Genomic DNA, 23,001 nt, shown 5'->3' on the forward strand with positions numbered 1-23,001 from the left:
CTGTAGCTTTTCAGGTTGGTAACACTAAGATCATCACCTCCTTCATTCACAGTCATTATTAAATTATGGAATTTGTCAAAAATCTGTAAAGCTGTGTTCTTCCAAGCTTTTTATTTTTCCTTTACAATCATATATTCCCAGAAAAAAAAATGTTGCCATGCTTCCTTCCATGGAAGTATAAGAATCATTAAAATATTGAAGATAGCAACAAATAAGCAAGACTGATTATCCAGTTTACACTTAAAAAAATGAGAACCAAATTAACTTTATTTTGTAGAAACATAAGACAAGGATTTGTCTTACGTTTCAGACATTCCTGGCACAGCTTTTCTGCTCCATGAAGATCCTAATTCAGCATGTAGTACCATTTAGGATTCAACTTCCATATTATTGCATTATAAAAAGTATAATCTTCAATTTACCACATTAGTTTTTCCTGCATCACTAAGCATATATTTTAGTTAAGCTGACATATTTCATAGCAAGACTTTTCTCCATGAAGGGAGTTGTGAATGATTACAATCAGTTGCAAGTTCTCCATCCAGGTAACTTATGAAATGCTTTCCTCTAATTTCAGGGGTGCCATCAGAACATGTTCCTACTTAAAACTTAGATACCAAACACAGGTTGATGATGTTTTCAGTTCAGAGCTAGTTGCTTATTAGCAATAAAGCTGGGGGATATCTCCCAGATATCCTGTCTTTTTACTGTCATGTTCAAATTAATTCTTTTTAGCAATATCTGTGTAGTTGCCACATTGCAGTGAAAAGAACCATTATATATTTTAAGAGTTGGTCTTAAATCTTAATAGCCAGTTTCTGAACACATGATTAGAAAGTGGTTCTTGAGCTCCATTTTTCCTGTGTTTCACCTAACGCTTCTAAGAAAACATTTCCAATGCAATCTTTTGCTAATCTTTTAGTGATTATAAATGGATTTTTAGTTTAGCAACTGAAGGAGCTTTGTGAAACCCCCCAAAGCTTTAATATTTATCGTGTAACATCCAACATCTGCTTCTGTCAGCCTTTTAAATCAAAACTCTCTTAAGAGTTATTTTTTGTTTTGAATTTGGTAAGTAAAGGCCACTTAAGTATCCGTTTCATTCATGACTCAGTATTACTTTTCCATAAACCACACTATGGTTTTAGCACTTTGTCAAATTTACTTCCCTACAATAGCTACCAAATATGTTTGTATTTACATTAAAATCTTAATTAAAAGTCAAATGATTATAAAAACAAATTATAAATGAAAAATGTGTACAGATTATAGGATGTTGGACTATAGATGGCAGATTTTTTTTAAGATTTTATTTATTCACGAGAGCCACAGAAGAGAGAGGCAGAGACACAGGCAGAGGGAGAAGCAGATTCCTCACAGGGAGCCTGGTGTGGGACTCGATCTCAGAACTCCAGGATCATGCCCTGAGCCAAAGGCAGACGCTCAACCACTTAGCAACCCAGGTGCCCCTATGGCTGACATATCTTAAAATGCAGCATAAAGAAGTCCTCCTGTGCAAAGTATACAGCTGAGGTCACATAGCGTTCACCATTCAAGGACCACCCAAACTGCCCTATACCCTATTCAATGAGATGAGTTCACCAGTCTTGTCCTCAGGCTTTGAGGAAATGTCACATTATTACATATTCATTTCTTGGAGCTTCCTCCTATTCTTTTGGCCTACCTTGTCCTGGACTAGTAACAGTTTGTCAGCTGGCACCAGATCACAGACCACACTTTGAATAGTATTATCCTAGAATTTAAGATTGGCACTTGTCAAAAATGCAAACCTCTTCTGGTAACTGAATGCTTACGTGGCAATAGATGATCAAGATATGCCATTTCATGCTCCAGTCTGGCTCAGCATCAATGACTGGGTATGTCTTCTTTGAAAGCAACACTTGATTCATCTCACAGATGAGGAAGCTGAGATTCAGAGAGTAGAAGTGACCTGGTGGGGATGGAAGTGGATCAGAAAAGAAGTAAGGGCCAAGTCTACTGCACCTCATCTAGGAGCCAAACTGTAGCCAGCCAGTCCAGCCCAGCTCATGACCTTTGAGCCTGAGTTTGAGACTTTCTGGGTCAGGGTGTCCTGGGCTGGGCTCATGCTATATTCAGGGTTATATTTTTTAGATGTCAGTCAAGAAAGCATACAATGTCCGATGGGATGTAAACATCACACTGGATTTTCATATCTCCTCAGTCAACAGCCTCATCCTGGGGATTAGCAGCAAAGTGGATGCCATTGGATTAGAGATTATAATTGGCAAGGTAGGTGCATAACATCCAGGATTTTTTTCCTCCCCACCATCAGTAACAGGGTAGTTAGAAAATATTAGACATGTCTAGCACCAAATCCCAATTATCTACTCTAATGGAGTAGAGAAAGCCCTAATCACTTTTATAGAGCTGAGGACAAAACACCTTTTAGTGACTTTGACAGTATGGAAGCTGTGTCCTTCCCCTGCTCCTGCTCAGCAGCCCAGACCCTGACATGGTGGAGGTAGAAGAATCATCTCAAGTTCCCTCCTCAGGCAAAACAGATTGTCCAGAGTGAACAGTGTTCGTGAACACCCTTCCAATGAGTAAATCAGTGGTCAGCAAGGGAGGAAGTTGGGATATGGAAAGACCATATGTGCATGACCTCAGCCCATGTTTGGACTCCGAGCTCCTGGAGGGAAGGAATAAATTTGTTGTTTTATATGTGTCTTGTAGGACAGTCATTACATTAATCTATCAGGTCTCTAGATACTTAAGTTACCTTTCTTTTTCTAAAATAGAATTTCATGTCTCCTTTCGAGATTCACAGATTGGTCTGTGAGACTCGCCCTTCCTTTAATAGAATCTGGGGCTTTCATAGTTACAGCTGCTCATAAAGCTTCTTGTGAAAAATACTGTGGAAATGTACATTTCCTCTTTAGCCTTTCCAGAAACACAGGGTGGAATGACCTGCTTTTACATTTTCTAGCCTAATGGTAGAGGCTCTGAACTCAGGGAGATCTACGTTTCTTTTCTTTTTTTCTCCCAAAGATTTCAGAGCTTTACTTAAAAAAAAATAAAAAATAAATTTAAAACATCAAGGAAAGTAATTTATATGGTTATTTGCTGTCTGGAAACAAAGAGAACATGAATGGAATATTATACCACCAGATAGAACACTCACAGAAGTGATGTAGTTTGGTGGTTCTCATCAAGGGGCCATTTTACCCCATAGGGAACATTTGTCTGGACATACTTTTGGCTGTCACAACTAAGGCAGAAGGGGTAGTGGTATATTTGTAAAGTGTACAATTAAAAAAGAAAAGATGCAAAGAACTATCATTTTGAGTATGGTAGTCCTCATCCTTCTGGTGATTCTTAGAGAAGTAGATTATAATGTTGGCCTTCCAATTTTCAGGGAGATCTTCTGCTAAAGGAAGACTGCTTGGAGCAACAAACCCACTTTTCAACTGAGGATACATTGGTACATCAGAGAAATGTGTGCAGTCTGAACAGACGCAAAGCCCCTTGTTGATTGCCAAGTCGTCTGATGTGGTGGCCTGGCTCTAATGCTGGCCTTAGCCTCAGTCTCCTATATTTCCCTGTATTGACCCCTTGGTCACAGTAGAACCTGCATGTCTACTGAAGAGCTTTTTGAGGTGCACCCAATTGTGAGAAGCTTCCTCCACAGCCCACAGTGGAAATCCTTTGAGTACACTGAGCTGAGGTCCGAGAGTTGACCTGGGACCTCAGTTCTCTGTGTGTGGATTTTCCTGACTTCCGATAGTTGTCCTTGGAAGACTCCAATGACAATCAATTCAGAACTGGTGATGAGCTTGATATAGCTAACCCAGCCTGAAAAGAGTTCCTATAGTAAAGGTAAGAGTTTATGGATTTCTCCAGGTGGGGCTCAGAGTTGGTTTGTTGCATAAGTGGGTTTATAAGAGTGCCTTTGCTCTTCATGCATGCGGGTGTGTCAGTTCCTCTTAAGACAGAATTTCTGCATCCAATGCATGTAGCTCTATCGTGGGGAGCTTAGAGGAGAATGGGAGAGCTTTAGGTGGAGGTTTGTAGCATGTCATTTGTTACTTCTGTGTCCTGATATGTCTTCTTTTGCTGATTTATTTTGATCAGTTTATCTTGAGCAAGTGTTCTTCACTAAAGGAAGATGGATAGAGTCATTTCCCTAAGAGGAGGCAGCGGCCATGTCTCCCTTTGAGGAGGAATCCATGATTGGTCCAGTTTGGAGGGCACCATCCAGCATGCTACCCCAGGAGCTGGCCAGCAAGTGTGGGCATCTCCTGCTGCAGGGGAGCACTCAAGTTTCCCTGTTACCAGAGTCACAGACGGCAGATATCCTTGTGGTGGTTGTCTGAGTAATGCCATCCTTGCCAAATGGAAGGCCAGGGGCTCTGGGTAGCGACTTTATGCAAACTGAGATGTAGGAGAACACAAAATGGGATGACTTTCTAAAAACCCTTTTTTCTTAATTTTAGGCATTTTAAAAAAGTATGGATGCTGATTTGGGGGGGGGGGCATTTTTAAAAACCATCCTTCTCAGAGGCTGACGTCTGTATAGGTGGTTTAAACTATCTTGCTTTCTTGACCCACTGTGCTGGTGCTTGGGAGCAGTTTTCTATATGGACTGCATTGAACACCGAGTTACTTTGGAAGGAGCCTGTACTTCTGTTGCAGTTTTTGTAATAGCAACATTTCTTCATGGTCTCAGACACCTGTCTGGGAATGTTACCCAACTAGGAAAATACCTCGGAATGGTACTGTAGCAATAATGAAAAACTTCTCTCTCTTTCTCAAAGGCAATATAAACTTCATCATCTCTAACACCTACAGGAGTTGTAGGGCAGATGAGATAGGATTCTGTCTAGTGCTTCAAGTTTTATTCCCACTTTAAATTATTTAGGGCTGGCTTTGGTAATTCCTTCTTAGAGAATGTCGAAGTTGTGATTTCAGATCCATTTAGAATTCATAAAAGAAACATTGGCTGAGAGGATACATTCATCTGGAATTCCAGAGAAGACTAAAGTGGAGCCCTCTTTTTCCTGCACATGTCCCAATGTGCAGGTTGTGTGTCCAAGGAACCTACAGCCCTCCTTAAGTCCTTTCCATTGTCATTCATTACAGTCCAGTGCTAATGGTAATCTGGCCCCTTACCCAGGTAATTCCAGCAACTGTAGCAGTACATGCTGAAGAAACAGTGTGAAGGTAACACACTCCACTTTCAAGCCAGCTTTGAAGTCGTTAGCCTGAGGAATCTTGGACTGTCTGAAATACTGGGAAGGAGCACGCAAAGATCCAGCCTCTTTCAGAAATTGTTCCATTGGAAACGATAATTTTTCACACAAGATATTCTTGGTTGTCTTTCTTGACAGTGTAATGATTTTAATGTTTTCCCTATGATATGCCTTTCTGGTGTTTTCTCAGATAATGGCATTGGGCAAAGTATGGTTCTCTCCCAGGGTCCAGCTGGCATGGGACTTCAGTGCACTGCCACCAGTTTTGGAGCCCAAGCACAGACCTAACTTTTTTACACCTTTATTGAGGTATAATTGACATACAATAAACTTCACATATTTAAAGTATACAGTTTGATGAGTTTTAGCATATCTATCATCATGTGATGGGATAATGAACATATCACCCCCAAAGGTTTCCTTATGCCCCTTGGCAATCCCTCCCTTCCAAGCTTCCTTTAAACATTTAACATACTGTTTCAAAGTTGAAGACAAAAAGTGGGAAAGCTACTCTAGCCATTCAAGTCTGGTATAATTCCACTTCCAAAACAAGGTAAGGAAATTAAGACAATTATAGATTGACTTTACTTTTGGACCTAGATGTGAAAATCTTTGATGAAGTTCTGGTTAATTGAATTAATCAATTATGGAAAAAATAGGACCAATTACAATTGCATCCCACAGACTCCCCCTTTTTTCTTCAATGTTTTCTGTTTTTTCCCACTAAATCTTTTTTCATTTTTCCCCACTTTTTCCTCCAATTTCCTCATAGTTAGGAAACTGATATTTAGTTGATATTCTCATTTTATCCTGACAATTATAAAACAAGCTGGCTGTTTTCTCCTAAGCTCCTGCAGAAGAAATGTGTCCTAGATGGAGAAAAGATGCTGGAAGGTGGCAATCACCCACACTTCAAAATGAAAGGAGCAAAGCAATGAAAGAAATTCAATTCCAATTTTCTTAGGCCCTTCTATTCGTCAATCCCTTGGGTCCCCATCAATACCACTGGAGTTGCCAGGTATTTGTCAGGTACCTCATTTTCCATCAAAGCTGAAAACAAAGACTGCTTCTTTGACTTGTCAGATAGAGCCCAACAAATAGGTCTTCTGTGATATTAATGTTCCATTTGGTCTGTCTTTGCAGCTGTAATCTTTCTGGTATTTAGGAATGATACATGACGGACTGTTGAACATTTCTCAACAAATATTTGCCAATTAAATGCTAACTTGGCATTTGAACTGCATGGTGAGATGAAAATGGGAAAAAAATGCTCTATTTAAAAATTGCTAGGACCAAAAGGCATACATGCACCTTAAAACAGTATAAAATCAAGGGCTAACTTATGGTACAGTGGGGTAGGAAGGAATGGGAAGGCTCTAAAAAGGTAGCTGTACCTAGGCTTTGCAGGATGTATGGTGGGAGCACCTGTAACAGCCCAGCTGACAAACTGCTCTCATGGTAGTAATGGGACTATTGGCGATGGGGTGGGTGGTATGAGGACATAAGAGATTGAAGTTCCCTGGTTGAAACAGGGACCCTGGTGTAATGAGAGAAAAAGTACAAGGTAGGTCAGGTCTGATCATGGAGCACCCAACAAAATTACCTCGTGTCCAGGTCTAGCCAGCCCCTTCTATGAGAGGAACCTTTTTTTTCTTTTTTTGTATCTACCACCATAGCTTACTTCCTCTTGTTGAAGTTTATATAAATTGAATCATGTACATACCTTTTTATGTTTAATTTCTTTCACAGAGCATGGTTTTGAAATTCATATTTGTATTTAAAATTCCTTTTGGGGGCACCTGGGTGGCTCATTTGTTTAAATGGCTGACTCTTGATCTCAGTTCAGGTCTTAATCTCAGGGCCATGAGTTCAAGCCCCATACTGGGCTTCATGCGGGGTGTGGAGCCTACTTAAAAAAAACAAACAAAAACAAAAAAACCCTTTTTATTGTTGAGTCATACTCCATTGAATGAATGAACCATATTTCTCTCTTCTCCAGGTTTTGTCTATTATAAATAAAACTGTGAACATTTCTATACACATCTGTGTGGATATATGCTTTAATTTCTCTTGGGTAAATATCTAGGAGTTGAATTTCTAGGTTATAGGGTAAGTGTATGCCTAACTTCATGCTATTCTGCTAGTTTTCCAAAATGGTTCTCCTGTTTTACATTCCAACTAGCAATGAATGAGAATGCGTTACTCCATGTCCTTGCTAACACTTGGTATTGTTACTTTTTAATTTTATCTATTTTGATATTCTTGTGGTTGTGGTTTAACTAGCACTTCCCTGATGTCTGATGATGAGTACCTCTTTATAGTGACCATTTCTGTGCTTCAGTGGGATAGTGGTTCAAATCTCTTGCCCATTAAAAAAAAAAAAAAAAAGCTGTCTTCTGTATTATTGAGTTGTTAGAGTTCTTTACGTATTCTGAGTACACATGCACACACATTTACTCCCAATCTGTGATGTGCCTTTTCATTTTCTTAATGGTATATTGCTGAGCAGAAATCTTAAATTTTAGGAATCCGATTGATCAGTCATTACCTATGGCTAAGTGTCTGTTGTCCTCTAGTAATACAACATAGTGAAGACTACACGGTAGAGAAGCCTGATCCCAATCTGTCATCTAAGGACACAGAGCTCAGGACTACAGCAAACTCCACTGCTGTGTAGTGATAAAAAGGTTATAAAAATTCAGAGCAACTACTGACAATGGCTGTTACAACATATATAAAGGACCATCTGAGCAGTGTGATGTGATTGTTAAAACTCTGATGAACCTTTAGAGGGTGCCCCTTCTATCCTTTTCCAACTTCTGTCTGTGGGCTGTCAGAAAATATACACTTTACCACCAGGAAGGTAAGAGAAACGTCTTATGGGACCCCCTATCATCCCTGGAGCTCCTGATTCTTTTCAGTCTGTTTGCTTTGCTGTTGAACTACATTTTGTAGAGATCTCTGGAACTGAGATAATGCCCTCCATCAACTGACACAGCTGATATAATTCCAGATTGATCTAGTAGAGACTGCAGGTTTCAGGATAAGAACATTCTGGGATGGCCAGAAGAGGACAACATGCACTCCTTGGTTAAGAACCATGGGAATAGATAATCTAAGTGTGCCCTTGAAGTGGTTAGCTGGGTGCCTAGGGATGACTGCTTCATTAGCTATGGGACAGAAAAAAATGCCTCATTGGACCAGGGCAAGAAACTACCATGGGAGGACAAATCCATTTTTCAAATTAACCTAATGCATACAAAAAGAAAAGAGCAGGTGGGAAGCACATTCCTTTGGTTTTCAGTGTCTATGAGCCAAAGGCCAGGAGCTACATCCAAGGAAATGAACCATCTGAAATGAAGCCATATTTGTGTGTGTGTGGGGGGGGGGGAGACACAGACAGCCTAGTCTGCTCACCTTAAAAAAGGCGGATACAGACAAGGAGGCCCTTTGAGCTGCAAAGGACAGATGTAGCACTTCTAGATGTATGCAGTCCCCATGTTTACGACTTGAATCTAGCAGTGAGCAGCAGAGGTAGCGCCTGTCCCATTCGGGCTCCCATCCACACTGAAGGGCCCAGAGCCCTCTGTCCACCTCAGAGGAGGCCAAAAAAGCAGACGGAGTGCCATAAGGCTGCCTAGGACACAGGAAGCTGTGCTACAGGGGAAAGGAACATCAGGAAGTGCTCCCTGCCCACCCTCCTCCCAGTCACCCCAAGGCCCCCAAGTGTGCTCCTGGGTGTGGGGTCATGGGGTGCCTGACTTCTACCACAGGTGTGGATGACGCTTTAAAGTCCCTGTGAAACAGGAAGACCTGAAGAACTTGTGTCTGCTGAAGAGTTCCAACACAAGAGGACAATAGCAACACAACATCACTCTACAGCTCAGTCTGCACCAACTAGTCCTGAACTAGAACCCAAATCCTCTGCTGCTGTCTATGACAAATACCCAGAAACCTGAATGTTCTCTAGGATAATGACAGGCTCTTTTCAGAGGTAAAAGTTACAGAATCTAAACGTTTACAGGTTCAAGCTAGAAGGACCTGGGCCTACCTGTGTTCTTTTATGACTAGAATGTGACTGTGCTTTTAAATTTTAAATGTGATCACCCCTATGGTTTCCCAATGAGTTGATGTGGGCTGTGACAAGAAAGGATCCAAGGGACTCCAAGAGTTTTGACTTAAGGACCTAAAAAAAGTTGCTCTAAACTGAGATTTTAAAAAACCAACATATGGTTAGAATGGATTTTGGCATAAAGATATAAAAATTCACTTCGAGACATGCTAAGTGTGGAATATTTAAATGGGGACATTTTTACTAAACTGGATAAAAATTATGCAGCACCATGATTTGATGTGTTAAACTATCACGTACTATTATTTGATGTAAACATGCCCATAATCTCCAGGATAAAGGTAACTGGAGCCCCATTAAGATTAATTGGACATATACTAAATGGATTGGTCAAGTGATGAAAGGAAGATTACTGTCTCATGGAAAAGGTCCTAATGATTATATATATATTACTTTGTATATATATTAAGTGTGTTAAATGTTATGGATGGAAGGACTGTTAAAAAATAAGGTATGACATGATCTTTTCTGTATCTCTATAGCAATGTGACTTTAAAGAGATACATTTATTTATTTATTTATTTATTTATTTATTTATTTATTTATTTATTTATATTTGGGGGCGGAGAGAGCATGAGTAGGGTGGGGAATGGGCCAATGGAAAGGGAGAAGCAGGCTCCACTGAGCAGGGAGACAGATGCGGGCCTCAAAGCCAGGACCCCAGGATCATGACCTGAGCCGAAGGCAGACTCTTCACCAACTGAGCCACCCAGGTGCTCCTGGAAATCTGACTTTAGATTAACTTTCTTGCTCCTTTCTCTTGGGAACCCAGTAAGAGAACATGTTAACTGTATTGCTGAGGAGCATTGCTTTTAGTAAAAGGTAGATCTTATGATGCATACCTATCCTTTTAAACTGTTGAGTTTTGCAACCCTTTACTCCACATAATGGGCAGTGCAATGAATATATTGATATATTATTCTGGCTCTAGTGGGTACAGAAAGACAAAAGAGAACAATTCCTCTGTATGAATTGTGGAGGAAGACCTCAACCTCAGAGAAACACCTGGGACTGCCTTGTTTCGTGGTGACCTCTTCAACATTTTTGCATAATAATTTTATGTAGTGTCCAAAAGATGAACACGTTTCTGTTATTTGTTGTTATCAAGTGAACTTTTGAAACCTGTAACTTCTCACACTCCTTCAGACAGAGGTTGCCAGTGGCACATGGGCATCCTGAGAATTTTTTGTGAACCTTTTGCTTATACCTATGGACAAAATGGCATGCAGTGATGTTAACTTTCTAAATTGACATGGAGGATGTTTTTATGTTCAGTATATTTTGTGTTTATTATCTGCATCACTATATAATACATCTTAAACTACTGCACTGCTGAATCTAGAGTTGTAGGGCTAGGGGTTATGTAACTGATAATGGAGAACAGAACTCTGGATTGCTTGTTAGAACTAGATCAGTTTGCAACTCCTTCCAAAACATCTGTTGTTTAAGCTGAACTGATAAGTCACTCCTTTAAAATAAGAAGCTGTTTTGCAGGATTAAAGATTTATGAAACTAGAAAATAGCTTCCACCACCGTGTTTGGCAATAGATTATTAGATGGGTGAATCCACTGATCATTCGTGATAGGTATGTTCTTACTGATTCTGGCACTTATATGTTTAGATTGTCGTGTCGTTAGGTTGGAGCCCCAAGGCAGCATGAAGTGAGATGTAGTGGGTGAGGGTGAGTGGTGGGAGAGAAGCCCCTGTCATCTAAGGACACAAGCTACAGTCCAGCACTGGCCCACAGCTACACAGTGAGGAAGAAGGTGGTGAGGTTGCAAAACACTCAGAATAGATTAGTGTCAGCTAGAAGCTATAAACAAACTAAGAATACACATACGCTTGCTAGTTGACATAGCTCAGGTAAAACTTCAAAAGCATACCCTCTCCATTCTCTTTGCTTCTCACCCCCACTCAACTTCTGTCTGAAGATATTTGGAGAAAGTGTAATTTACTGTGGGGAAGAGAAAAAGAAACATCTAAGGGGAACCTCAGCATTGCCCAAATCCCTGATTCTCTTTAATCTGCTTTTATGTTTTTGTGTTAAGAATTTTTTTTCAGGGGTGCCAGGGTGGCTCAGTCAGTTAAGCAACTGGCTCTTAAATTTGGCTCAGGTCATGATCCTAGGACATAGGAATAGAGCCACACATGGGGTTACTTGCTCAGCAAGGAGTCTGCTTGAGGATTCTCTTTCTCCCCCACTCTGCCCTCCACTTCCTTTGCCCCTCCCCCACTCATGCTCTCCTCACTCTCTCTAAAAGAAGGAAATAAATCTTTAAAAACTTTTTTAAAAAGAAAAACATTTTTTAAAATAATTCTTTTTTTTTTCAAAATTCTATGGAAAATTTCAAACATAGAGAATATTACATTGAATAGTGCTATAACCACCACCATTATATCAAAAATATTTTACTCTATTTGGCCTGGTGCATGTCTATCCATGTATCCCTCTATTCATTCATCAATCTGTCATATTTTTATACAGTTCAAAATAAGTTACAGACACCAATACACTTTCCATGAAATACTCCAGTATGCATCTCCTTACCTAAAGTTCAATATTGGTTATTTGCAAATTATTTTCTTTTGAGGTAACATTTGCATATAATGATATGCAGAAATCTTAAGTAAATGTTCACTATGTTTTGACAAGTATGTACATCTTTATAACCCAGACACTGATCAAAATATAAAACAATACTGCTCCACAGAAATATAATGTAAGCCACATATATAACTTAGAATTTTCTACTAGCTACATTAAATAAAAAGAAACTGCTGAAATTTATTTTAATCACTTTAATGTAAATATTTAAAATATTAGAATCAAGCATGTAACAGTAAAATATTACTGATGAGATGTACTACATTCTTTCCTACCAAGTCTCCAAAATCTGGTGTGTATTTTATACTTGGAACACCTCAGTTCAGACTCGTCACATATCAAGTGCTCAACAGGCCCATGTAGCCAGGGGTCCTCGCATGGGATGGCACATAAAAAATGTTTCCATTCCCCAGAAAGGCCCCATGCCTCCTCCACCCAGTCTCCATACCCACCGCCACAGAGGCAATCATCATTCTGGGTTTTCTCCCCCACCTTTGTTTAGCTCTGCTTATCCTAGCACTTCATGTAAATGAAATTGTACAGTATGTAATCCTTTGTGTCTAACTTTCTTCACTCAGCATAATGTTTCTGAGATTCATTTATGCTGTTATCTGTACTCAGATAGCAGCTGGTAGTTGTATGGTTAGAATGATAAAAAAAAACAAAAACAAACAAAAAAGCCTCCTAGACACTTTTCCAAAATGACTATACCATTTTATATCGGCAATTATAAGGGTTTTGATTCTTGCACACTCAGAATGGTCAGCCTTTTCACTTTTAATTGTTCTGGTTGGTACGTAGTAATATCTCCTTGTGGTTTATTTTGCATTTCCCTAACAGCACATGATGTTGAATGTGTTTTTATGTGATTATTGGCCACTTGTATTATCGTCTTTCATGAAATATCCAAGTTATTATGCCCATTTCAAAAATGTGTTTGTCTTTTCATTAGTGAATTCTTTATATATCCTGAATGTCAGTCTTTTGTCAAATATATGATTTACAAATATGTGTTTTTTCCTAATCTGTGGTTTGCTTATTTGATTTCTTAATGGTCTCTTTGGTTAAGCAGCAGCTTTAAATTTTGTTGAATTTATTAAGTTTTTTTTTTTTTAAAGTGCAGTTTTCTGTTTCTAAGAAAGCTATGCCTATCCCCAAGTCACAAAGCTATTTTGTTTTCTTCTGAAGGCATAGTTGTTTCAGGCATTAAAATTAACAATATGATCCCTTTTGGGCAAATTTCTGTATACCCTGTGATATGTATATCTAGTTCTTCTAGTACCTTCCTTTCTCCATAGGGTTCCTTTCACACCTGTGTTGAAAATCAAATGACCATTTAAGTGAGCACCTCTTTCTGTGCTATTTTGTTTCATTGATAATAGGTGTTGATCTTCCTTCTGTATCATCTTGTCTTAATAGCTGTAGACTTACAGTAAGTCTTGAAGTCCCTCATTCTAAATCCAACTTTGTTCTCTTTTGAGGGTAGTATTACTTTAGATGTTCTAGATCCTTTGCATCCATATAAATTTTATAATTAGTTTGCCAATTTCTACTTAAAAAGCCTATTAGTGTTATGATTGGGATTGCATTAAATCCATAAATCTGTTTGTGAGGAACTGACATCTTGCCAATGCTCTTCCATTCATCTCTCCCATACAGAAACATGGTATAACTATACCTTTATTTAGCTATTCTTTAGTTTCTACCAAAAACAGTTTTTCGTTTTTAGCATACATGTTTTGCATATATTTTGATGTTTTCATAAGTATTTTATGTTTTTTGATGCTATAGGAAATGGAAGTTAAAACATTTTCTAATTATTTGCTAATATAAAAATGTAATTGATTATTATATAATCATCTTGTATACCATGACCTTGGTAAATTATCTTAATATTGTTCTAACAGCTGAAGATACTCTAGGCTTTCCCACATAAATACTCGTATCATTTGCAAATAGAGACTTGTATTTTTTTCTTTATGCCTTTTCTTTCTTGCCTTTTGCACAAGACAAGATACACAATGTTGAATTTTCCTAAAAAAAATCATGAACTGGTATTAAATTTTGTCAAATGTTTTTTCTGTATTGAGAACGTTTTTTTAGAAAGACATATTAAATACCTGCCCCAAACTCAAACAAATTTAGGAAACTGTTGTTTATTCAATTCATCCCCTATCCACAACTGTCCATCACTATTGTGTGATATGGCTTTTGTACAAGACCACCATCTGGTGGGTCAGTGACAGAGAGTGGGCTCAGACACATACATTCTGATTTTAAAGCTCTTGTTCTTTCACCAGCACCGTGGTACCCTTAGACTAGCTGAATTATAAGAATTCTTGTGACAATGCTTTTGGTTTTTTTCTCTTTATTTTTATGGATAAAATGCAACATATATATTATACCTAACAATGAAAGCTGGAACGAAAGAATATTAACTTTTGAGATGGAAGACAACATAAAACATTGGCATTTCTTGTGACATTAAATAATTTTCTAATCAGAGCACATAGTTTTAGAAAATAGTTGGAAAATGAAAGAAAAGATGTAGTTTTTAAATTAAGCTGTATGTGTAAAACTATTTAAAATGTCTGAAAGAAGCATCTTAATCCATGTCATATTATTATTAAATGACATATTTATGGAAAACAGTTGAAAATGCCTGTCAGAAACTAGGAAATATTTAATCCCATAATATATATTCTTTTCAGGCATGTAAAACATTTCTGAAAAACAGTTGAAATATGCTTCAAAGAAAGAAGGGACAATTTAATCTCATGTTACTTTTCAGCCAAGTGCAATATGGGGAAAGCAGTTGAAAAATGCCTGAAAGAAGAGATGACTATTAATTCCCACACTTGAAAACCTGCATTGCAACATGGTGAAACACATAAGACAATAACTAAAGGACACGAATTATCTCAGAGTATACCACACGTCACAGTTACAGAGTATTTTTGGCTTTAAAGCTTGTGCTAAACATTTTTACATCATTAAATGTATATTACATGTACACTGAAAGCTAACTGAAGTGACTTAAATAATAAGACTCAGAGAAAGTTTGTAACAAAAACTGTTAAAGTCATTTTTTTCCCAAGAAAGGCAAGTGAGGTAGTTAATACTGTGTACACATTGTAATGAAATTAATATTCCAGTTTATTTGAAGATCACTGGCTCCAAGAATCATATCCCTCAATGAGCTGCTTGACAAAGGAATCCTCTTTCGCAAAATGGAGAAAACAATGAGCCAGCTCTAGGGCTTTTTCTGATTAAGTGTCACTAAAATGTTAACATTCTCTAATACTTTCCTGGATATTATTTTCCTAACCGTATATCAAGAGCACTTGGGAAGAGGGGAGGAAGCTAGTAAGAACTGAATCTAGAAGCCCAGGATCTGACTCTTCTTTTGTTTGCAAACTTATTACTCAGTTTTACAGACTACTGTAACTATTTTAAAACAATTTTGATAAAACAAAGATGGTTTCAATAATTATTTGATAGACATTTTTGAATTGTAATTGTAGGGGTTTGTTTAATTCTTTAAAAATAAAATTAGTAAAAAGAACCTCTACTCTTATTAGTCTGTGTGTCTACAGAAAATTCTCCTTCAACCACTTAGTTAATCCTATGACTAAGAATAAAAGTTATTTGGCATTGACATGCCTTCCATAATACACAGTTACCTGAAAGTTGTCACACATCCTTAAATACATTCAAGTAATTAATTTAAAGCTATTGACTCAGCTGAGTCTTTGACATCTGACACCACACAAAAGTGGGTAAAAAATTTAAAAACTGTTGTTTATCTGTCATCTGTTAGCTACTTATTTAAACTAATGACAAGTAGAGTAAATCTTAAAACCTTCAGATCTTATATATAGGCTTTAGTGTGTTTTCAGTCTGAAGATGGGAAAATTCTCAAGTAAAAAATTAGATTTGTAAATCTCCTATAAAAACACAATAGAATGTAACTATTTGAAATTAGGGAAAACACAATGAGAAAAATCAGTCCCTGTTTTTATGTATACATAGAAGTATAGATATCTAATTTGAAGAATTTCTTCCATGTGTGAGTATAAATTACTGCCATCTTATGCCTTGGAAGTTAGCAACTGCAAAAAATATTTACTCCCGTTGTCCGTATTACAAAAACAATAAAAGCATTTTTTTCAAACTCTTGAAATTCATTATGTAAACTCACATGCCATCAATTAACCAAACATTAAAAAATGATGAAATGTAGGAATAAATTAAAAACCTACAGGATACATGTTTATCTTCTAAAGGGTTTTCAGGCATAGGAAATAAAAATTCTCAAATAAAATGAATGGATATTTGAGTTTTTTATAAAAATATAATAAAAATCCTAATGGCCAGAAACATAATTATCTACATGTTGAAAATAAATAATGTTTTTTAGAGCTATCAAGGCATAATGCAGCATATAAAAGATTTCTCCTAGGGGCACCAAGGTGGTTCAGTCGGTTAAGCATCCGACTCTTGATTTTGGCTCAGGTCTTGATCTCAGGGTCTTGAGTTCAAGCCCTGCTTTTGAAAAAGAAAAGAAAAAAAAATCTTCTATATGTGGGCTTAAATTATTATCACATTAAGTTTTGAGAACTGGTAACTAGAAACATTGGTAAAAACATTTACCAAAACACTGGCAAAATGTTTTCTGTATTTTTTTTTTGTTTTTTTTGTTTTCTGTATTTTGAGCAACTTTATTGTTTGAACTGCAAAAGAGAGTCATTCGGGCATTAAAGCTCATTAAAATTGATATAAATTCATCAAAATCCTAATCTGCGGATTCTAATCCAAAGCACATATGTGGGATAAATGAGACCTCTGTTCCCATTTCTAGCTAACCCTAGAAGAACTGTATCTGCAGTCTCAAGATGAAAGGCAGAGCTGTCTGACCCCTCAGCACATTTCAGATTTGCTCTCCATTAGACTGTGTGTTCTTGCCAATTGCAAGTCTGGAAAATGGCTCTGCAGGACCTTCACAGTGAGATAGTTTCCGGCTTACCAAATATGCATCTGATTTTAAAGCCTGAGGCTAATCCATAGTGCTTGGCCATGTCTATGATTGATGAACAGAAACAAAATTTGCTTTTACAGCATATAAAATCTGGATATAACAGTATTTTTCAGTACTCTTGCATAAAGAGCAGTTGGATAAAGGCAATGCTATATTTTTAAATTGGGGCTACAGAAGTGACTATCTACAGTTGTAAAATAAAAAAAAAAATGATATGTTGGATCAGGAAAGGAAATCTGTGCTTGGCACACAGAAAGCTATTCATTGAGCACCGTAATCACAATGAAAAGATAGAGGTTCTATGACTATTAACCACACAGAAGATTATGAGAGTATAAGAACACCCTCTGTCAAACTAACCTTTGTTATGGAACCTGTGCTCATAAGAAAATAAGCTTGAAAAACATCAATTTTCAATAGTCCACAATAGAGAAATGTTCATTTGCACCAAAATGCAGATAGTCATAATACAGTACAACATACATAACAATACAGTGTTCTTTCAACCAAAGTTCATCCTCCTCCAATTTCGGAGCAAGTCAATATTGTATGCAGAAATTCAGAAACTGATTCCCTTTGAAAAGCCGATCTGAATTCTTTTGCTGAACAGAAATGACTGATATTTCTGTCATTCTTGTTCAAAAAGATCAACATATGTATGTAACATATAAGTATAAAAAAAAAACTCTTCCACCTCTTGTGTTTGGTAGCATCTGCTACATAGAGAAGTGTTTTTTAATCTCTAGGCATAGGACCAAATTCATTTCTGTTGTGAAGTCAAAGTACTGGATCAGAGTTCCATATACTAGATTGGCCTTTCTTCTGGAACAATCACCTTGTCTTTCCATAGGAGAAAAGAACCATAGGAGAAAGCCTCAGCTCAGTCTACCAGTTCCTCCTCCAACAATTCATGCTGACAACACTGGGAGATGCCACTTGGGCTGAGAAACACCACGAGGGTTATTGGAATAAACATGTCAAAAGTAGTCTTGTTATTTTCCCTACCAAATGTAGAATCTTCTTGGCATATAATACATGATAGGTGCCATCCTGGGGGTATTTCAAAAACTTGATTGGGGTTTTATCACCCACTCTGCTTGAGGATTTACATGATATACATCCAATATATAAGCATCTGGATCCAAGCAATGCTGCCCTAAAGGAAAGAGAAAATCAGAGAATGTTTTCGAGAGTACACACTTTTATGTGTGCACATGAATGTTGGTAAGGTTCGAATAAGGCCAATATAGTTCTCTCAGCCAAAAGTAAGTAGATACATATTAGAGGTTCTTTAGCAAAGCCAGTCTGCCTGCCTGCCTTTCTTTCTCTTTGTTTCTTTCTGACTGCGAAATACTCAAATAAATTCCACGCAAAATTGTGGGGGAAAAAAGACTACCAACTATAGGCAAATTGTTCCCCAGACTTACCACATCAATTAGAAAAACATGGCAAGAACCCGTTTAAGGTATAAACTGATAATTTATATAATAACATGTGTCCTCTAACGGTTTTACACATAGTAACTTGACTAGGGCTAGAAAAGATTAAAATCAAATTCATTTTAGGAATGGTCATTTTGTTTCTTTACATAAAGATGCAATGCCCATAGGCAGGAGATCTAGAAATGATAACAACAAAAAGATCATTTCATGAGGCAAATACATTTGAAAATCTTTACATAGAGTGTTTGAAATCTACACCAAAGTCTCAAACAAAACTACCAATATTTGATTACTTGCTTGATTCATTCACTCATTTATAAAATATTTCTTGAAAGTTATTATATGCCAGGCACAATTCCAGGGGCTAGGGCTACAGAAATGCATCAGACAGTCAAATATACTTGCCCTCAGGGCACTTACATTCAAAATGATAAAAGACAACCAGCAAATCAGCAAGTATAATATAAAATAAGTCTGGTGGTGCTAAGTACATGAGAGAACAAAGCTGGGAAGGCACACCTAGAGAAAGTAAGATCCTGGAAGGTATCTTTGAGAAGGTGACATAGAGGCAAACACCTGGCAGGAGGTGAAGGAGTGAGAAACGAATAATCTAAAGGAGAGCATAGCAAAATGTGCCTAGTACAAAGGCTCCATGGCAAAATGTGCCTGATGAATAGATCTGCAAGGCTGGTGTTGAGAGGAAGTCTGGAAATAATTTGTAAGGCATTGCATATTAGGTGTATTTAAAGCAATGAGATGGATTGAACTCACCAAAAAAGTTATGTGTCTTATAGACACATAACTGTGGGGCCTGACCCCACAGTTTTCCACATTGAAGGTTGAGAGGATGAGAAGTAGCAGGCAAAAGAGACTCAGGAGCTGCCAGTGAAGTGGGACAAAACCCAAAAGCTTAGGTTGTCAATGAAACCAGGTGAAGAAAGTGTGTTTTCAAAGGAGGGAAAGATCAATTCAGGCAGTTATCAAGACAGAACGAATGACTGGATTTCACAAGGTAAGAGTTCTCCAGTGGCCTCAACAAGAGAGCAATTTTGGTTGAGTGTTGCGGGGTAACACTTGACTGGAGTGGTTTCAAGAGAGAACAAGAGGAAGAAACTAGAGGACAGAAAATGGATTCAAGGAGTTTTTGCTGTAAAGCAGAACGCTGAAATGGAAATAGGCTTGAAGGTGTGGGGACGGGGCAGGGTGGAGGTCAAGAGAGAGTCTTGACCATGAGAGAAATTATCAAAAATGTTTATGCAGTTGGAAATGATGCAGTTGGGGGGGAAAAGCTGGGTGCAGGAGAGAATGGGGGCTGGAGCAAGGCCCCGAGCAGCAGGTAGGAACACGAAGGGAGGTACACATGGAGGTGCTGGCTATAATGGGAGCTGGGGTGGTTCACCCAGACTGTGCAGAGGGCAAGCAGAAGACATGAACGAAGGGGAAGATAGGACACAGATGCAAGCAGAGGAAACTTCCCTTTGATTCCTTTTTGTTTCCCCTCAGAGAAATAGGAAGAATGGACCTGAACTGAGGGTGAAACCAGGAAGTTAAACAAAAAGAGTGTCACCGTTTCAAAGTTCCATGATGTTCTCTGTTTTGCAGGAACCTTCAGGAACAGACTTTCCAACTTTGAGGCACACTTAAAAGACACAAAAGTCTACTCCATATCAACCAGAATATTCACATTTCAATTTTGAGAGTATTTCAGGGAATTCCTACAACTGTTCTCACATGAGATTAAAAACTCAGAAACTTATTGATGTCGAATTTATACTAAGAAACTTATAAAATATGCTTTCACAATAGCATCGTATTTCTTTTAGAGCAATCAGATAATTTAGTAGTAAAAACCATTAGAGAATGCTTACCTATATTTCCTCCAATTTCATATAATCGTTGGTTCTGAATTTTAATGCATTCTGATGAACCATAACTGAAAACAAAACAAAAAAAAAAAAACAAAGCAATCTAACTTAACCCTCTTCCATGAGCTGAGGTAAACCATGGCAACAAACAATTCCTCTGCCTTGAATGAAATACATCCGCAAATTGTTATTAAAATTGTGATTAAAAAACTCAATTTTATTTGTTTGATACAGCCCAATATCCAAGGCACAGAAAGGATGGGACTATCCAAATCAAGATGGATGCTGCTGTGCCCTACAACAACCTGGAGCCCATTCTATCCACAACTGTCAGCTTCACTTAAGAGAGGACTGTTACAGACACACCACGGCCAGTGAAGGAGCAGCTGGATGTTTAATATTGCCTTGTTACTGGTCACATTACTCTCAGTTCAAAAGAAGTCAGGTTTCATTTCTCTTTTTCCCAAAACTGACTGGGATTCTCTCTTTTGTCCATGTCATGTTTCTAAACTTGCCTAAAGCTTTTCAAACTAATATTGACTTCATTACATGTTTCTGCTCTTTAGTGAAAGCAAGTCAGAGAAAATAGTTGCCCAATTTTATTTCTCCATCCCAGGCTAGAACGCTGTGGTGGAAGAGTGGCTGATCTTCATCCCACGTGAGGAATGACTTCTAAGCTTAGTTACTTCAAAAAGATCTACCTCAGTTCTTTTAAAGAAGAAAGGTGTGTGCCCTATATTATTTATTTAAACATTTTAGTTGAGATCATTGTAGATTTGCTCATAGTTTTAAGAACTGCACAGATATACCCTTTGTACTCTTTACTGTTTTCTCCCTTAGTAAAATCTTGCAGAGGTCTAGTGTGCTATCACAATCAGAATGTCAACATCAGTTCAGCCAAGATACAGAACATTTTCCATTACCACTAGATCCCTTGTTTCCCTTGTATAGCCCACTCACCTCCCTCTCTACCCTCATCCTGTATCCCTGGTAACCTATTCTCTATTCCACATTTTCTAGAAGTTCGTCACTTCAAAAATGTTATATAAATGGAGACACAGAGTATGAAACTTTTTTGTATTGGCTTTCTTTTTTTTTTTTTCAATTAGCATAAACCCCTGGAGATTCACCCAAGGTGTTGCATTTTATTGCTGAGTAGCACACCATCTTATGGATGTGCCAGTTTGTTATTTACTGTTGAAGAATGTTTGGAATTCTTTTCCAGTTTTTACTATTATAAATGAAGTTGCTATAAGCATTTATATACAGCTTTTTGTGTGAATATAATCTTCATTTCTTTGGGACAAATGCCCACAGGGCACCTGTTTGGCTCAGCTGGTAGACTGTGTGACTCTTGATCTCAGAGTTGTGTGTGAGCCCCACACAGGGTGCAGAGATTACTTTAAAAAAAATGCCTGAGTGTGAAAACTGGATCACATGGCAGTTACATATTTAGTCTTATGAAAAACCACAAAACAGTCTTAGACTGATTATACCCTTTTATGTTCCCACCACTAATTTATGAGTGATCCAAAGATCTCTGTATCTTTACCAGTATTTGGTGTTATCATTATTTTTTTTTATTTTAGCCATTCTCAGAGGTGTTTAATGATAAGTCATTGTGGCTTTGCACTTCCCTAATGGTTAAAGATACTGAACATCTTTTCATATGTGTACCTGTATATTCTCTTTAGTGAAATACCTGTTCATGTCTTTTGCTCATTTTTAAATTGGATTGTTTTTTTTCTTTTGTTGAGTATTGTTTTCTTTTTTTTTTTTTAAGATTTTATTTATTCATTCATGAGAGATGCACAGAGAGAGAGGCAGAGACAGAGGCAGAGGGAGAAGCAGGCTCCATGCAGAGAGCCCGATGTGGGACTCAATCCAGGAGACCAGGATCATGCCCTGCGCCGAAGGCGGCGCTAAACCACTGAGCCACCGGGGCTGCCGAGTATTGAGTTTTCTTTATATATTCTAGATACTAGTTACTCATTTGTTGCTTAAGAGGTTTGTAAGTATCTTTGTCTTTTTATCCTTTTCATTGAGTCTTTCACTATATAAGTTTTCAATCTTGATGACGTACAATTTATCAATTTTTATCTCTTATGGAACATTCTAGGTTTTTAAAAATATTTGTTTTAGAGAGAGAAAGTGCAGGGGAAGGGGCAGAGGAGAAGAACCTCAAACCAACTCCCTGCTGACCATGGTGCCCAACATGGGGTTTGATTTTAGGAACTTGAGATCATGACCTGAGCTGAAAGAGTCGTTGGCTCAACTGACTATGCCAACCAGGCAACCCTGGATCATGCTTTTGATGTCAACTTTAATCTAGCCCTACATCACAAAGGTTTTCTCCTTTGCTATTTTCTAAATTTTATAGTTTTATATTTTACAATTACATCTGTGACCCATTGTGCGTTGGTTTTTGTCTATAGATGTCCAGCTTCTAGAGCATCATTTATCATTTGTTAAAAAGCCTGTCCTTTATCTATTGAATTGCTTTTGTGCTTTTGTCAAAAATCAGTTATTACAAGGAGGCATGGATGGCTCAGGTTTTCAGGCATCTAACTCTTGATTTCAGCTCAGGTCATGATCTCAGGGTTGTGAGATGGAACCCTATATCTGGCCCCATGCTCAGCAGGGAGTCTGTTTGGGATTCTTTCCCTCTCCCTCTGCCCCTTCCCCCA

At 37.9% G+C, this 23,001-nt stretch overlaps 1 protein-coding gene across 13 annotated transcripts in view; it reads right to left on the reverse strand.

Annotated features, from left to right (window-relative positions):
- Positions 1-1,829: 1,829 nt before the first annotated feature.
- Positions 1,830-23,001, reverse strand: part of ARHGAP28 (Rho GTPase activating protein 28) — a 242,221-nt gene continuing 221,049 nt past the window's right edge. For 9 of the 13 annotated variants that reach the window (XM_041768083.1, XM_041768063.1, XM_041768074.1 and 6 more), the window contains 2 exons: positions 20,318-20,382; positions 13,926-18,163 (listed from right to left, as the gene is read on the reverse strand). In XM_041768083.1, the coding sequence (XP_041624017.1) occupies positions 18,069-18,163; positions 20,318-20,382 (160 nt within the window). In that variant the 3' untranslated portion in view covers positions 13,926-18,068. Of the gene's footprint in view, positions 1,952-7,088; positions 7,141-13,925; positions 18,164-20,317; positions 20,383-23,001 lie in introns of those variants that run through there. The other 4 variants (XM_041768039.1, XM_041768022.1, XM_041768030.1 and 1 more) reach the window with 3 other exon arrangements.

The sequence above is a fragment of the Vulpes lagopus genome, chromosome 1 (assembly GCF_018345385.1).
Source record: "Vulpes lagopus strain Blue_001 chromosome 1, ASM1834538v1, whole genome shotgun sequence".
Lineage (NCBI taxonomy): Eukaryota > Metazoa > Chordata > Mammalia > Carnivora > Canidae > Vulpes > Vulpes lagopus.